The sequence below is a fragment of the Dipteris shenzhenensis genome, chromosome 20, assembly GCF_047967505.1.
Source record: "Dipteris shenzhenensis isolate YYH24624 ecotype China chromosome 20, Dip_SZ_1.0, whole genome shotgun sequence".
In the NCBI taxonomy this organism is placed as follows: domain Eukaryota; kingdom Viridiplantae; phylum Streptophyta; class Polypodiopsida; order Gleicheniales; family Dipteridaceae; genus Dipteris; species Dipteris shenzhenensis.
In genome coordinates, this window is record NC_141615.1 from 32754489 (window position 1) to 32766659 (window position 12171).

At 40.7% G+C, this 12171-nt stretch overlaps 1 protein-coding gene across 1 annotated transcript; it reads right to left on the minus strand.

The window, feature by feature from the left end:
* Positions 1–9830: 9830 nt before the first annotated feature.
* Positions 9831–11832, minus strand: LOC147889554 (FBD-associated F-box protein At5g38590-like). Its single transcript, XM_087391785.1, has 2 exons — positions 10597–11832; positions 9831–10506 (listed from the first exon to the last, which is right to left on the minus strand). The coding sequence occupies exons 1-2, from the start codon at positions 11650–11652 to the stop codon at positions 10231–10233; spliced, it is 1332 nt and encodes a 443-aa protein (XP_087247911.1). The 5' UTR covers positions 11653–11832; the 3' UTR covers positions 9831–10230.
* Positions 11833–12171: the final 339 nt, after the last annotated feature.

Genomic DNA, 12171 nt, shown 5'->3' on the forward strand with positions numbered 1-12171 from the left:
ATGCCAAGCAGAGTCCTTGCCCTACTCCACATAGCCTATGATCCTAACTGTTGAAATGGCATGCCCAAAAGAATATTATCTGAGGAAATAGACAGCTTGCCACCTGACTGTACATTAAGAACCAAGTCAATTTCGAGGAGCATCATTGACCCTTTTTTTATATTAGTTATATTTCTCAACCCTATCCTCTTTTAAATCCTACAAACCTTTCCTAAACCTGTAAACCCCTATGGAGGTCAATTCTAAACCCTATGTCTACTTTACTAAACCCTTAAACCCCTATGGAGGTGAGAATTTCTAGAAAACCTCATGATCAACACTTCTTTCCCACCTAAGCTCATATAAGAATTGGTTTCCATGCTTTTATCCTACACCTCTCATCAAAATACAACCCCAAGACCTATACTACAATTGTGAGCATCTATTCTACAATAAGAAACCACATAATTAGGGTATAGAGAATAGGGTTTTGGGTTTTGGGTCTAGGGTTTAGGATTTAGGATTTTGGGTTTTGGGTATAGGATATAGGGTTTACAAGATAAGGTTTAGGGTTTGGGGTATCGGGTATAGGATATAAGGTTTTGGGTATAGGGTATAGAGTTTAGGGTTTACAGATAGGATTTAGGGTTTTGGTTTACAATATCACTTAAGTATAGGGTTTAGGGTTTAGGGTTTACAGTATCACTTAAGTATAGGGTTTTTGGTCTTGGGTATAGGGTATAGGTTTTTGGTTTTCGATATAGTGTTAGGCTTTAGGGTTTTGGATATAGGGTTTAGGGTTTAGGATTTAGGGTTTATAGTATAGGAGATAATGTATAGGGCTTAGGGTATATGGTTTGGGGCATACCCACTGAAGATGCTCTTAAAGCATACCTTAGTGACCTCTACCTGCAATACTAAAACATCAAGAATACCAAGTAGATTTGCCGATGCTCCTTGGGACACATCTGTGTCCCTCCATTGAAGGTGCTGACATGGACTGAGACGATGCAAAGAAGATCGATTGTGAGATCCTAGAGGATTCTATCGAGTCTATGCAGCTGTTAATTAGAGATGAAGGACACACTCCCAAGGAAACAACTTTGAAAAAATAAGAAAATGAAAAGAAAAAAGAGAAAAAGAACAAAGAAAAGGAGAAGGACAAAGGAGATATGAGAAGAGGAACGTAGAGCGAAAAATGAAAAATGATTATATTACTAGACTTTATCTTATGCATAAACACATCTATAATGTTTTATGTAATATGTAGTTCATAGTTTATTTCTATGATTGTAGATTATATTTATCTGAACTATGATTACATATTATAGTTTTAACTTCATGCTATAATTATTGCTTATTCCTAGTCCTATGGCTAGATGATGTATGAAGTCGTGGTGTAATCAATAATGTTATTTTCCAATTTGAATATGAATTCTAGACTTGAAAATTTTTGACTTGTTAGCCTTAAACAATATGTGTAGCAACATGATAATATTATCATATTGTACATTGGTTAATACAATAGATTATAGTGTGCTCCTCATAAATATTCGAGGGATCATTGAACATCAAGTTTAAGGTGCAATGCTTGGGAAATGTGAACTTTGTTAGCTGGCCTAGAACACATTTGGCTTTTGAAGATGGCATTGAACAGGAAATAGTGGTAGATACAAAGAGGGCATTTACAGTGGCTATGAAAAAGAAGACAATGACAGTATTGCCAGCCCAGACCAAGAGTAATCTACTCTAGCTCCCAATGTATCGAGTAAAAGAAAGTACATAATGATAAGTAGAGAGCGTCAATCTTATATTGAAAAATGTTCTGAAGACTCTATTCAACTAGTCACGCATTCATTGATTCTTTTAAGAACAAATGTTGTCAAATGGCCAACCATGAAAAGATTATGGAGATAAGAAAATAATATTGGGGACAAAAAAGTAGTCATGTAACGTATGTGCATGATAGCTTAACAATGGCCATGCGTGAGGATGAAAATGGCAGCGACTAAAGTTTTTGTTTGATGGGAAAAACATTTGTTACACTAAATGGCACACTATACATGGAATTTCTAGGACTTCATTTTTTAGGTACAAGCAACAACACATGCTAAGGGCAAGAAAGCAAAGCATGGAAACAAAGGAATCATTAGGAAGGCATATGAGCATATTGAATGGGAAAAGTAGCTATACAAGAGTTCATAGATAAGAATGCAAATACAATGCCACATAAGAGTCGCACGACATATTTTGATAGTTCTCGAGAGACACAACTTGTGATTTCATCAGTGTATAAGCAAGTATATATCTTGCAAGAGGTGAACATGACACTAAATGGTTTGCAACATAAGAGCATGTCCAAGTCCACCTTTAGTAGAGTTTGGCATACGAGGTTCAAAAAATTGAGTGTATCAAGAGTGCACATGCTACAATAAATGAGACGTCAAAATGTTTGCTATGGTTAGAGATTATGCTCTGAGCTAAATCCAAAATAATATTTGTGCATCATTAATGATAGCATGGATCAACAGAAGACATGCATTCCACGGCTACAACCTATTCCAAAATCATTGGGTCATGCAATGCACTTACCAGGGTCGTTAATGGGAGCTATAACACATGGTCATGGTCAAAATTCCTATGGCCACTTTGCTATTGGACTTTGGCCGAGAGACCCCAATTTCATAGTGGGATCCTTGGCAATGTGTTTAAAGAATTTGGAGAGAAATGACAAACATATTTTTGGAGACTTGATGCTTGGACAAGATGAAAGATATTTTTGAATCACTAACCTTAAGGGTGGCATTGGATAATGGCATGAAAGTCAAAAAAGAAAAAAATCCATACATGAGGCTATGCAAAAGAATATCAGTACTAGAGAAAATCCAAATTTGGCAATGCATTGTCAAGGGCAAAGTGACAATATGGGATGCAACCAACAGGCGGGTTCAGCTGTACCAATTCAATGTCAAGATGATGATGCTTGTGTACAAGGAGTGGATCCCAATACTTCAACCTTTAAATGCTTGCCAAAAGTATTTATGCTTCAACTTGACAATTGCGTATCTGGAAATAAGAATAGATATGTGTCTGCATTTCTTTCCGTACTTGTTGCAAGGGGAGTCTTTGAGATGGCTCAATTGGGATTCCTTATGGTTGGACACACACATGAAGACATTGATGCTTTTAGTCGACTATTAGAACGTCTAAGAATAAGTTGCACATTCACATTCCCGCATCTAATGCAAAGCTTCAATGAGTGTACAAGTGCAAAAGCTGCACCATTCTTGGTTCGAGAGGTTCTAGACTTCAAGGGTTTTGTGGATGGTTTTTTGCGTCATAAGAATGACAGATTGGTTGGACACTCTAAACCATTGCAATTTCTATTCTTCATGCAAGAAGGTGTGCCATTGATGCAATACAAGATGCACCCCAAGGCAACCGACTGGACTCCACAAGAAGGGATAGAGCTTTGGAAACATAATCTGCAAGGCCAAACAATGCTTCCGGAGGTCCAACCCAATAACGTTCCACTCTATGAGTACATCAAGGATAATGATCAAGTCTTGTCAGGTTTGGAGAGTTATGTGGACTTTTAGAAACAAGGTGTGGATGCTTAATCTTGTGAGTCAATCTATTCTAAGTGATCTAGCCAGTCATTGAATATTGGGATAATGTGAACAATTTCCTTAAGACACCAAACCCAAAAGATGTTAATACTTGCAAGGAATTTAGGCCACAAAGTTCCATCTAAGTCATGGACAACAAAAATAGCAGTTATGATGATGAGAGCAACATAGCAAGATTGGAAGAGCTTAATGATTGTTATTGTGGTCCAGCATGCAATAAGCCAAAGGAAGCTTTTGACCCTAAGATTGATGTTAAAAAGCATGACTTCATTCTTGTAAGGCTGAGTGAAAAAATTTATCCAATATGGTTAGGAGTTGCGATAAAGAGTCTACAAATTACATGAGAGTGAAGGTATAATATTGGGCTCCCACAACAAAAAAAAGAATGACACAATTGAAAACGTGTATATGAACTATTGGAAAAAGGATTGGGTAACAAAAAGGATCCACAACAATGGGAGCATGTTAACACCATTGTTTGGAGCTAGATAACCAACACAAAAAGAGGCAAAAATGCACCTATAAGAATACTTGTTAGGGTATGGGAGAAAGCACAAAAAAATCTCTTATTGCAAGGGAATGTTGATCGTGACATTACAATGTAATATGATCCATTTTGGCATCCCTTTATTGGCATGTTCCTTAGAAAATTCATTTGGAATAGTCATGTTTATGCTATTTGAAAGATTCATTTTTGTGCTCTGAAAGAATGAGGGGTGGTCGGCTGAGGGGGGATGAGCTTCAGAGGGAGGGTTCGGAGGAGATGGCATGCATGACTAGCCCTTTAAAAAAATTAGCTTGTCTGAAAAAAGAAAAATTGCAAACAAATTCAATCTGGAGTATGAAATTTAATATCACTTGAAATAGTTTTTATTCAATCAACTTTATTAATATTAATTCATTCCAATTATGATGTAATAATTAATTAATTAATCAAAATATTATTGATTAATTATAATCGAGATGTAGTTAAATAATTGAGAATGTTGTCCTTTTTTAAGGAGCTAGGAACAAGATATAGGACTTCTTTTTGTGGTGTGGGTGGGAGTGACAAAGAGAGGAGCATTGGTGTCACAAAAGGCCATGCAAGAATGGTAGGGGGAGAAGGGTGGATGAGAGGGGAAAGAAGTGCAAGGATGAGAGTACGAGATAGGGTGGCAAAAGAGCAAAATACGAAGAGAGAGGGTAGAAAGAGATGATCAAATTCATCCCAAAATTAAGGGATTGCCCCAAAATTACTAAAACAGTATTAAAATTGAGGAAAAAGTCTTCTTCTCGATTGCTCATGGGCTTACCTGACAAATTTTGCAACAATTGTATTTCAAGACCAAGAGTACAATTTAATTGGTCATACCATGCTCTATTTGCTTATATCCACTCAAACTATTGATGTCATTAGCATCCCAACTGTCAAATATCTTGATAAACCTTTGTTGTGGCACTAAAGAATTGATAATGTCTCCCAATGATCATTCATGGCTAATAAGTGCCATGTATTCTCAAAGTTTACCTTGCCATTCCATGAGTCACTTCATTATCCCTACATGGCTCTGATAAGTGCCATGTATTCTCAAAAATTACCTTGGCATTCCATGAGTCGCTTCAACATCCCTACATTATGTCTTGGATGCTCTATAAACCATTTCAGTTATCTCTACCCATGGGTATGACATGTTAGCATCTGTGTTAACAACTTGGCAATCAAAGTCATTACTCTTGTTTGCAAGTCTACAATTCTTAGGTCTCTCTATGCTTTGGGCGCCATGAGGCCTCTTTAAGGGATTATATGAAACACTCTTGGCTCAAAGGATCGCTTAACTTTGTTTCTAGTACCATCCACTCCCCCATATTAAATAAACAAAGGCCAAACATACAAACTATGGATGGTAGCAAAAATGTGTTGTAACACTTCCTTGAGTTCCAAGTCAATAACTTTCCCCTCGAAGGTCCAAATTTTGATCAACACTTATTCATAAACAAAATGATATGTCCATTTCCATTGAGCAAATTAAAAAACATGTAATGGCTTGTTGTGGCATGGTACTCCAATGTTTTAACAACAATCAAGCTTCTAAACCTCAAGTAGCCATAATATATCATAACTTTTTAGAGAATTGTATTGGGGACTAAAGCCTCACAACATCTCTTGATGAGGGCTCAATAAGAAATCCACTTTGGTTTCCCTCTACCACTAAGAATGCACTCGTATCATCAACAAAAGATGCAAAGTCATTTGACTCCCAATTAGCCTCATTAATCCTATTTGGTTTGACTATCGTAACATCCAGATTGAAATCATTAATGTCTTGGTGATCAATGCAACCAACCATGTTGAACTTTCCCAAATGCACACAAGGCAAATCCCCTTTCCAATTAAAGTTCCAATGATTATGTCCCCCTACTCAAATGGAAAATCCAATTAATTAGTCTCCTCTGAATGATTGAGTTGGGTTAGCTTAGTTTAATTAGGCAAGGTTAGCTAAACTAGGTTAAGTAGGTTAGGTTAGATAAAGTTAATCTAAGCTAGAGTCTCTTTTGCCCTTACATTAATGAAGGTCTAATTGATGTGAATTTACAAAGTGAAGTGGTTTTCTTTGCATGGGCTTCTTATATCAAAAATAAAAATAAAAATCTTCGCTTTGGTATCATGTTAATCTTAAAAATTATAGACCTTACAAAAAAGTAGAGCCATTACATAAATTTAAGCATACACCTTTGGAATTTGTCTCATTTTGTAGAATTGTCCTTCCATACTTTATGAACATAACAACTGTATAGTTTTCTCAACAATTTTGTCAATTCATTTTCTTGTCCTTAGTAAATGAATTTCTCTTGCTTCTAAGCATGCATGCAACAAGTTTGCCTAACATCCAAAAATTTACCAACATGATTTACTTACAAGCATTTCCACATATGATGAAAACATGCATCTTTGTCTCACATTTCCACATAGGTTCCTTAATGTCATGCCTACATGCATCTTTGCCCCTTTGATCTTGTAAATTTCAACATTTGTCGAAGAACCTTATTCCAAATCTTTCTAGATAAACCCAAGCTTCCATCTTTTGTACCTACAGATTAATGAGGTGAAGAGGAATTTCTTTTCTCAACAAGAATGCATTAAAATTACATGTTATGTTCATCAACATACGAAGACAAATTGGCAAATGAGAACAATCCTTTAAGTAGCAAGAGGTCCTCTAACCATCATCCTTTAGCCTACATGCCTACATGCATCTTTGCCCCTTTGATCTTGTAAATATCATCATCTTTGCCCCTTTCCCTATGCATTTTTAGGGTTAATAATCACAAAATTTGAGGGAATCTGCACACTTTTGGGGGCAATCTAAACTCCTACATGCACTAGAACTCAATCTCATCTAATCTTATTTCTTGTAAAGCCATAACATCATGATCTATCTATGCATCGCCATTGAGCATACCTTCTACTTGTCTAGGTCTAATATTGTAGCTTAGACCATTTACCTCATAAACTTTTTTGTCATGATGTCTGTGCCTATTATCCTAGAACCCTTCAAGAAAGAAAATGGGTTGAGGGGTTCACTTTTCATTACCTTCGAAACCTACACTTCCCTTGTCGTTAGTCTTTTTAATATTGGATAAGAACATTTGCATCAAAACTTGCATGTTTGTGTGCCTCTAAGTGAGTATCTTCTTAGGATCCACTAGATGCTTTTCAACTCTATGCATTGCTTGTAGATCATGTCCTTTTATGCTCTTTAGCATTGGTATCTAGAACACAATCTCATTAACAAATGCTTGAGAAATGGCATTTTGGGAGGAGACTTAAATGGGATTTTTGGGGTGGAGACTTGTAATTGCCATAAGCGTAAAATCACCCTAAAATCTCTATCTAGAAATTTGAAAAGGAAAAAAATGACCCTAAAATCTCTATCTATGGATAGAAATTTGAAAAAGGAAACAATTCCAAACATCCTTTTTGCATGTCAAAACTCAATTCCACCTTTGAAAAGGAGTCAAATGCCTCAATTGACTTTCTCAACTGGTCCACATTCAAATATGCCCTCTTCTTGCTTGTAAACTCTACATTCTCTACAAATTCTAGGTATCTTCTTCTTATATTCCTTACTTTTGGCTTTGAGGTGTCAATCGATCAAGGGTTGTGCCACGTGTCGATCAAGCAATGGTGATGCCATACCTCAACACCGTACTTGCCTCCCTCCTTCCTCAACCACCACCTCGAGCATGATTTTCGAAGCTTCCTGATCAAGTTCGACAACATCGACTGGCAGTTTGATAGAGTCGCAGACTTGCAACCGAGGCAGAGTCGCAGTCTGAGAAAACTGCAATTTGACGTCGCAACAGAGTCACCCTGCCTCCTCTCACCACTCAATCGCCTTACTCGACCTCATTCAAGTTGCGATCAATTGCTTCAGTACGCAGAGGGCACTATGCAATGTGTAGTTATGTAGGGAATGTTGTGGGAAAGAGAAGTGAGAGGTTTAGGGTTTAAGGTGTGATTCGTGAACCTTCTTGAAGATAGAGGAGGATGGGAGCCCTCAAGCCCAACTATCACGGGTTCATACAAAATTGCAAGCTACACTTACCAGGGAATGGTCCGAAGGCGGTCGAAGCAACTCCATTGTTGGTCACAAACCAAGCCAAGAGGCGGGCAAGTTCTCCGCAAAAGGAGCCGAGGTTGGAGTGCATTCTGGAGGCACTGATCCAGATTTCATAGGTTGGGGGTGGCGAAAGGCACAGAAGAGATGGATGAAGTGATGCTGGTATTGAGGGTGGCCTTGCATTGCTTGGTTGATTTGCAGATGCAAAGCCCAACGATCATGAAGTAGTGCAAATGTAGACCAATTTTCCAGAGGGCAAGGCCACTGGCTCGAGCGCCACAGTGTCGAAGAAATCCACATCTTCAGTAGTATCCTGCTTCAAGGTCGATCCCCCATTCAGTAGTATCCTGCTCCAAGGTCAGTCCCCCAATCATTACAGCAGATTGGGCAAACTTCTTACCTAATTCGCTCCCTAACCACCTCGGTGAGTCTCTTCAATCTGCAAATAAGGCTGAGTTCACATCCGCAGGTTTTCCTAAGTGATGGGCGACAAGATTTCGGCTGATTCGCTTGCTCACAAGGAGTGTTGGCTAAGGGTCCAGTTTCTTTGGAAAGCTGTACAAATTCAGATGTGATTTAATACGAATTTATGGAAATACAAAAAAATGCATCCGGCTGATTGAGAGAGAGAGCTGAGAGGGAGGACTCGCGAGTATTCAAAAGTAAATAAAGGAACATCCAATTTAACAAGCTGAGCGTAGCATGGAACTGAAAGCTCACGAGGTAACAACAGTACGAGAAAATTAGAGCCAAGATTGAGAAAGAACAGTGGCGTGGTAACACGCCTGCTTACACACAATGCATCAAGCAATGAGATTTTTTTCGAGATTTCTTTGTTGTGCAAAAAGCTAGACGACAACCTTCTCAAAGAGGCAAAACCAAGAATTTCAAAAGGCGAAGGTGGTGACTTCCATAAGCAGCGCATGCAAATCTGGGAGAGCCCTTTCAAGAGTTCAAATATTCATGCTTCTTTGATAGAGTTGTTGAGCGCATGGAATGTCCTTGCGGAGTTGTTTAACTGTGGACGGAAGTCCATAGTTCTACATCGAATCCGTGGAGATTTTCCATGGACGTCGAGTAGAAAAGATGCCAGAATCATGATCATCAAATTCTCCCATTTCCTTAACCTGCCGGTCACTTTTCATTGATACATGAGGTTTGTTGAGATTGTAGGGTAGCATAACTCTATGGCAAGCCCTCCGGAACTCATCTCAATCTGCATCAATCTGTATGTTGGAAATGAGTACGGTATCAGTCTGTATATTGGGAATGAGTGCATTAGTCTAAATCGCTTGCAATCCTGGCCAAGGGTGTCTTTTGAAAGCGGAGTGTAGAGAGGTCTGCTCTGCCCACAGAGGAATGGGGAAATAGGTGATGGGCATGCAAATAGAGGGTTGTAGGGAGTGTTCTGGGAAAGAGAACCCACCCGTGGCTGTTCTGGGAAAGAGAATCCACCCGTGACCCATCACGAGAGCTTTTACATTTCAGTAGTACAATATTGAACAGAGGTATTGTCTACTTAAGGAGGGCGGGAGTGAATTTTGAAGATAGAGGAGGAAAAGAGCCCTTAGCCTAGCCTGGGTTTGTTCTCTCTCTCTCTCTTCCATAGATTGTCTCCATCGTGCACGCCCACAGAGAGGCCCTAACCTCTCTCTCTCTCTCTCTCTCTCTCTCTCTCTCTCTCTCCCCATTGCCTAGCTTTGTGGGTCTGAATTCTCGTGTAAGAAAAAATGGGATTATCATGTACAAGCTGGTATCATCTACCTGTTAGGCTATTTTGCTAACCGTTCTGCAGAGTTCTCCTTGGCTCTCTGCTAAGGCTCCGCCCGCTCCAAAGCTTCTATCTATGAATAGAAATTAGAAAAACCCCAACACCCTCTTTGCATTCTCCTAGGCTCTGTACGAGCTCCCAAACCTCTATCTATGAATAGAAATTTGAAAATCCCCAACACCCTCTTTGCATTTGAGCAGTGAAACGACATACACAGCATTCAAAACTCTTGGAAAAAAAAGGCCAATCAATCGACTTCTTCGTCTAGTCTGGGCAGCCTGAATTCCACATTCGGATATGCCCTCTTCATCTGCACGACCCTCCACAGAAATCGGCACGCTTCTTCACGGGAAGACGGAAGAAATCCATCTAACCTCAGTTGGGCAGTGGGATGCTGCAGCAGAAACTCTAACGCCTCTCCTTCCACTTGATCGAACATCGAAAGCTCCACTTGTAGCATCTCCAGCTTAGGCGAATGCGCAGAGGAACCAGCTATCGTTCCTTCGTTGCAGCCTCTCAAAGCCTGCAGTAAGATAAGTATTTATCTCTTCAGCAGCATAGGGAAGAGAGCAGCAGTATGAAAGGAATGAGGAGGTCGTCTCCTAGCCCATACCTGCAGCAGGTACTCTCCAATATAAAGACTTCGCAAGCGTGGCAGTGAACGAATGCACTGAAACAGTTCGCTTATCGCCCATCCAGCCAAGCCTTGACCATGTGGAATTTCGACAAGAAGCTCACGCACGTTCCCCGCGGTTTTCAGAAAGGTTAAGACCCGCTGGATGTCCAAGTTACAGCCACAGCTAAAGCTTGGCCATTCATCGGCAATAATGCTTACAGAAGCGAGGCATTTCAGTGGGGGAGAAGTGATTAGGGTTCCGGGAGCCCAAACATGCACGGCCTCCAATTTTGGGCAATCGATCAGGTTAATCTTGTGGATGTGCCGGAGAATTAGAACCTGCAAGTTAGGAGCTTGCAAGCTAACGTGCTGGACTTGCCCTTTGTGAGAGAACGTCAGACTACAGCGGATGAGCTTTGGGGCAATGAGCGAAAAGGATGAAGGACCCCCACAGCTGATCAATCCCAGATTTTGCAACGATGGGCATAGACTTACCAAGCGTTGCAAAGCGTTGCCTTCGATCAGAACCTCCTTGAAAAGCACCTCCACTAGATGACTGAATGAATGCGAAAGCCTGTCTGGGAATTCCTTAATGCAGCACCAGGCGATCTCGAAGGTACGCAGGCTTGTGCATCTGGAGAAGATGAGCTCCACCAATTCGTGGGGGAATCGATCGGCTCTGGCGCGGTGGAGCATCAACCGAAGCGTGCGGAGAGAGTGGAGGCAGGGGCAGTCGAGCCAAGAGGCAACGTCTGGGTCACAAGAGTCATCGGTGGTTCGGAACAGCATGGTATCGATCTCGAGGCGTCGCAAGGTTAGAGGGTGATGGAGGCGGAGCTGGGAGAGGACGATGGAGAAGAAATGTTGGGCAGAAAACTGCATTTGGGGGCTGAAGGACAAGGTATCGACGGACCGAGAGAGGAGGCCCCATCGCCGCAAGACACAAGAGCAGCGGGCGATGGCATGGGCTCTGCGGAGGAGGGAGAGGATGAAGACGAGGAGGGAGTCGGGCAAGCAGTCGAATGGATCTGCGAAGAAACGAGCAGAAGCCATAGCCAAACTACTTGGGAAGCAACGAAGATGATGAGCTTAAGCAGACGCCATAGCCAAACTTGGGAGGCAACGAAAATGATGAGCTTAAGCAGACGCCATAGCCAAACTTGGGAAGCAACGAAGATGATGAGCTTCAGCAGACGCCATAGCCAAACTTGAGAAGCAACGAAGATGATGAGCTTCAGCAGACGCCATAGCCAACCTTCGAAACCACGGACGATGATGAGCTAAAGTAAATGGGCGGGAAAGCTTTGTGTCTAAACTTTACCACAGACTTGGGTTCACTCCACCCACGTTAGGAAATAGAAACTCTCATGGGAGCCTCATGACGATGCAACAACTTGTTTACCTAGTTGCTACTCCCACACGCTTACTTGTTTATGCCATTGGTTTAGCTGTTGATGGAGATGGAATGGGCCAATCATGTATAGCGGTTGAAGGAGTTGGTCATGGAGCATGTGGCCTCCATTGGTGTAGCAGTTGATGGAGATGGAATGGGCCAATCATGTAGCAGTTGGA

Excerpts from the sequence above, each read along its gene's own strand:
- LOC147889554 (XM_087391785.1), bottom strand. The coding sequence starts at position 11,652 with ATGGCTTCTGCTCGTTTCTTCGCAGATCCATTCGACTGCTTGCCCGAC. Across the intron at positions 10,507-10,596 it reads TTGGAGAGTACCTGCTGCAG|GCTTTGAGAGGCTGCAACGA; the intron begins GTATGGGCTAGG and ends ATCTTACTGCAG.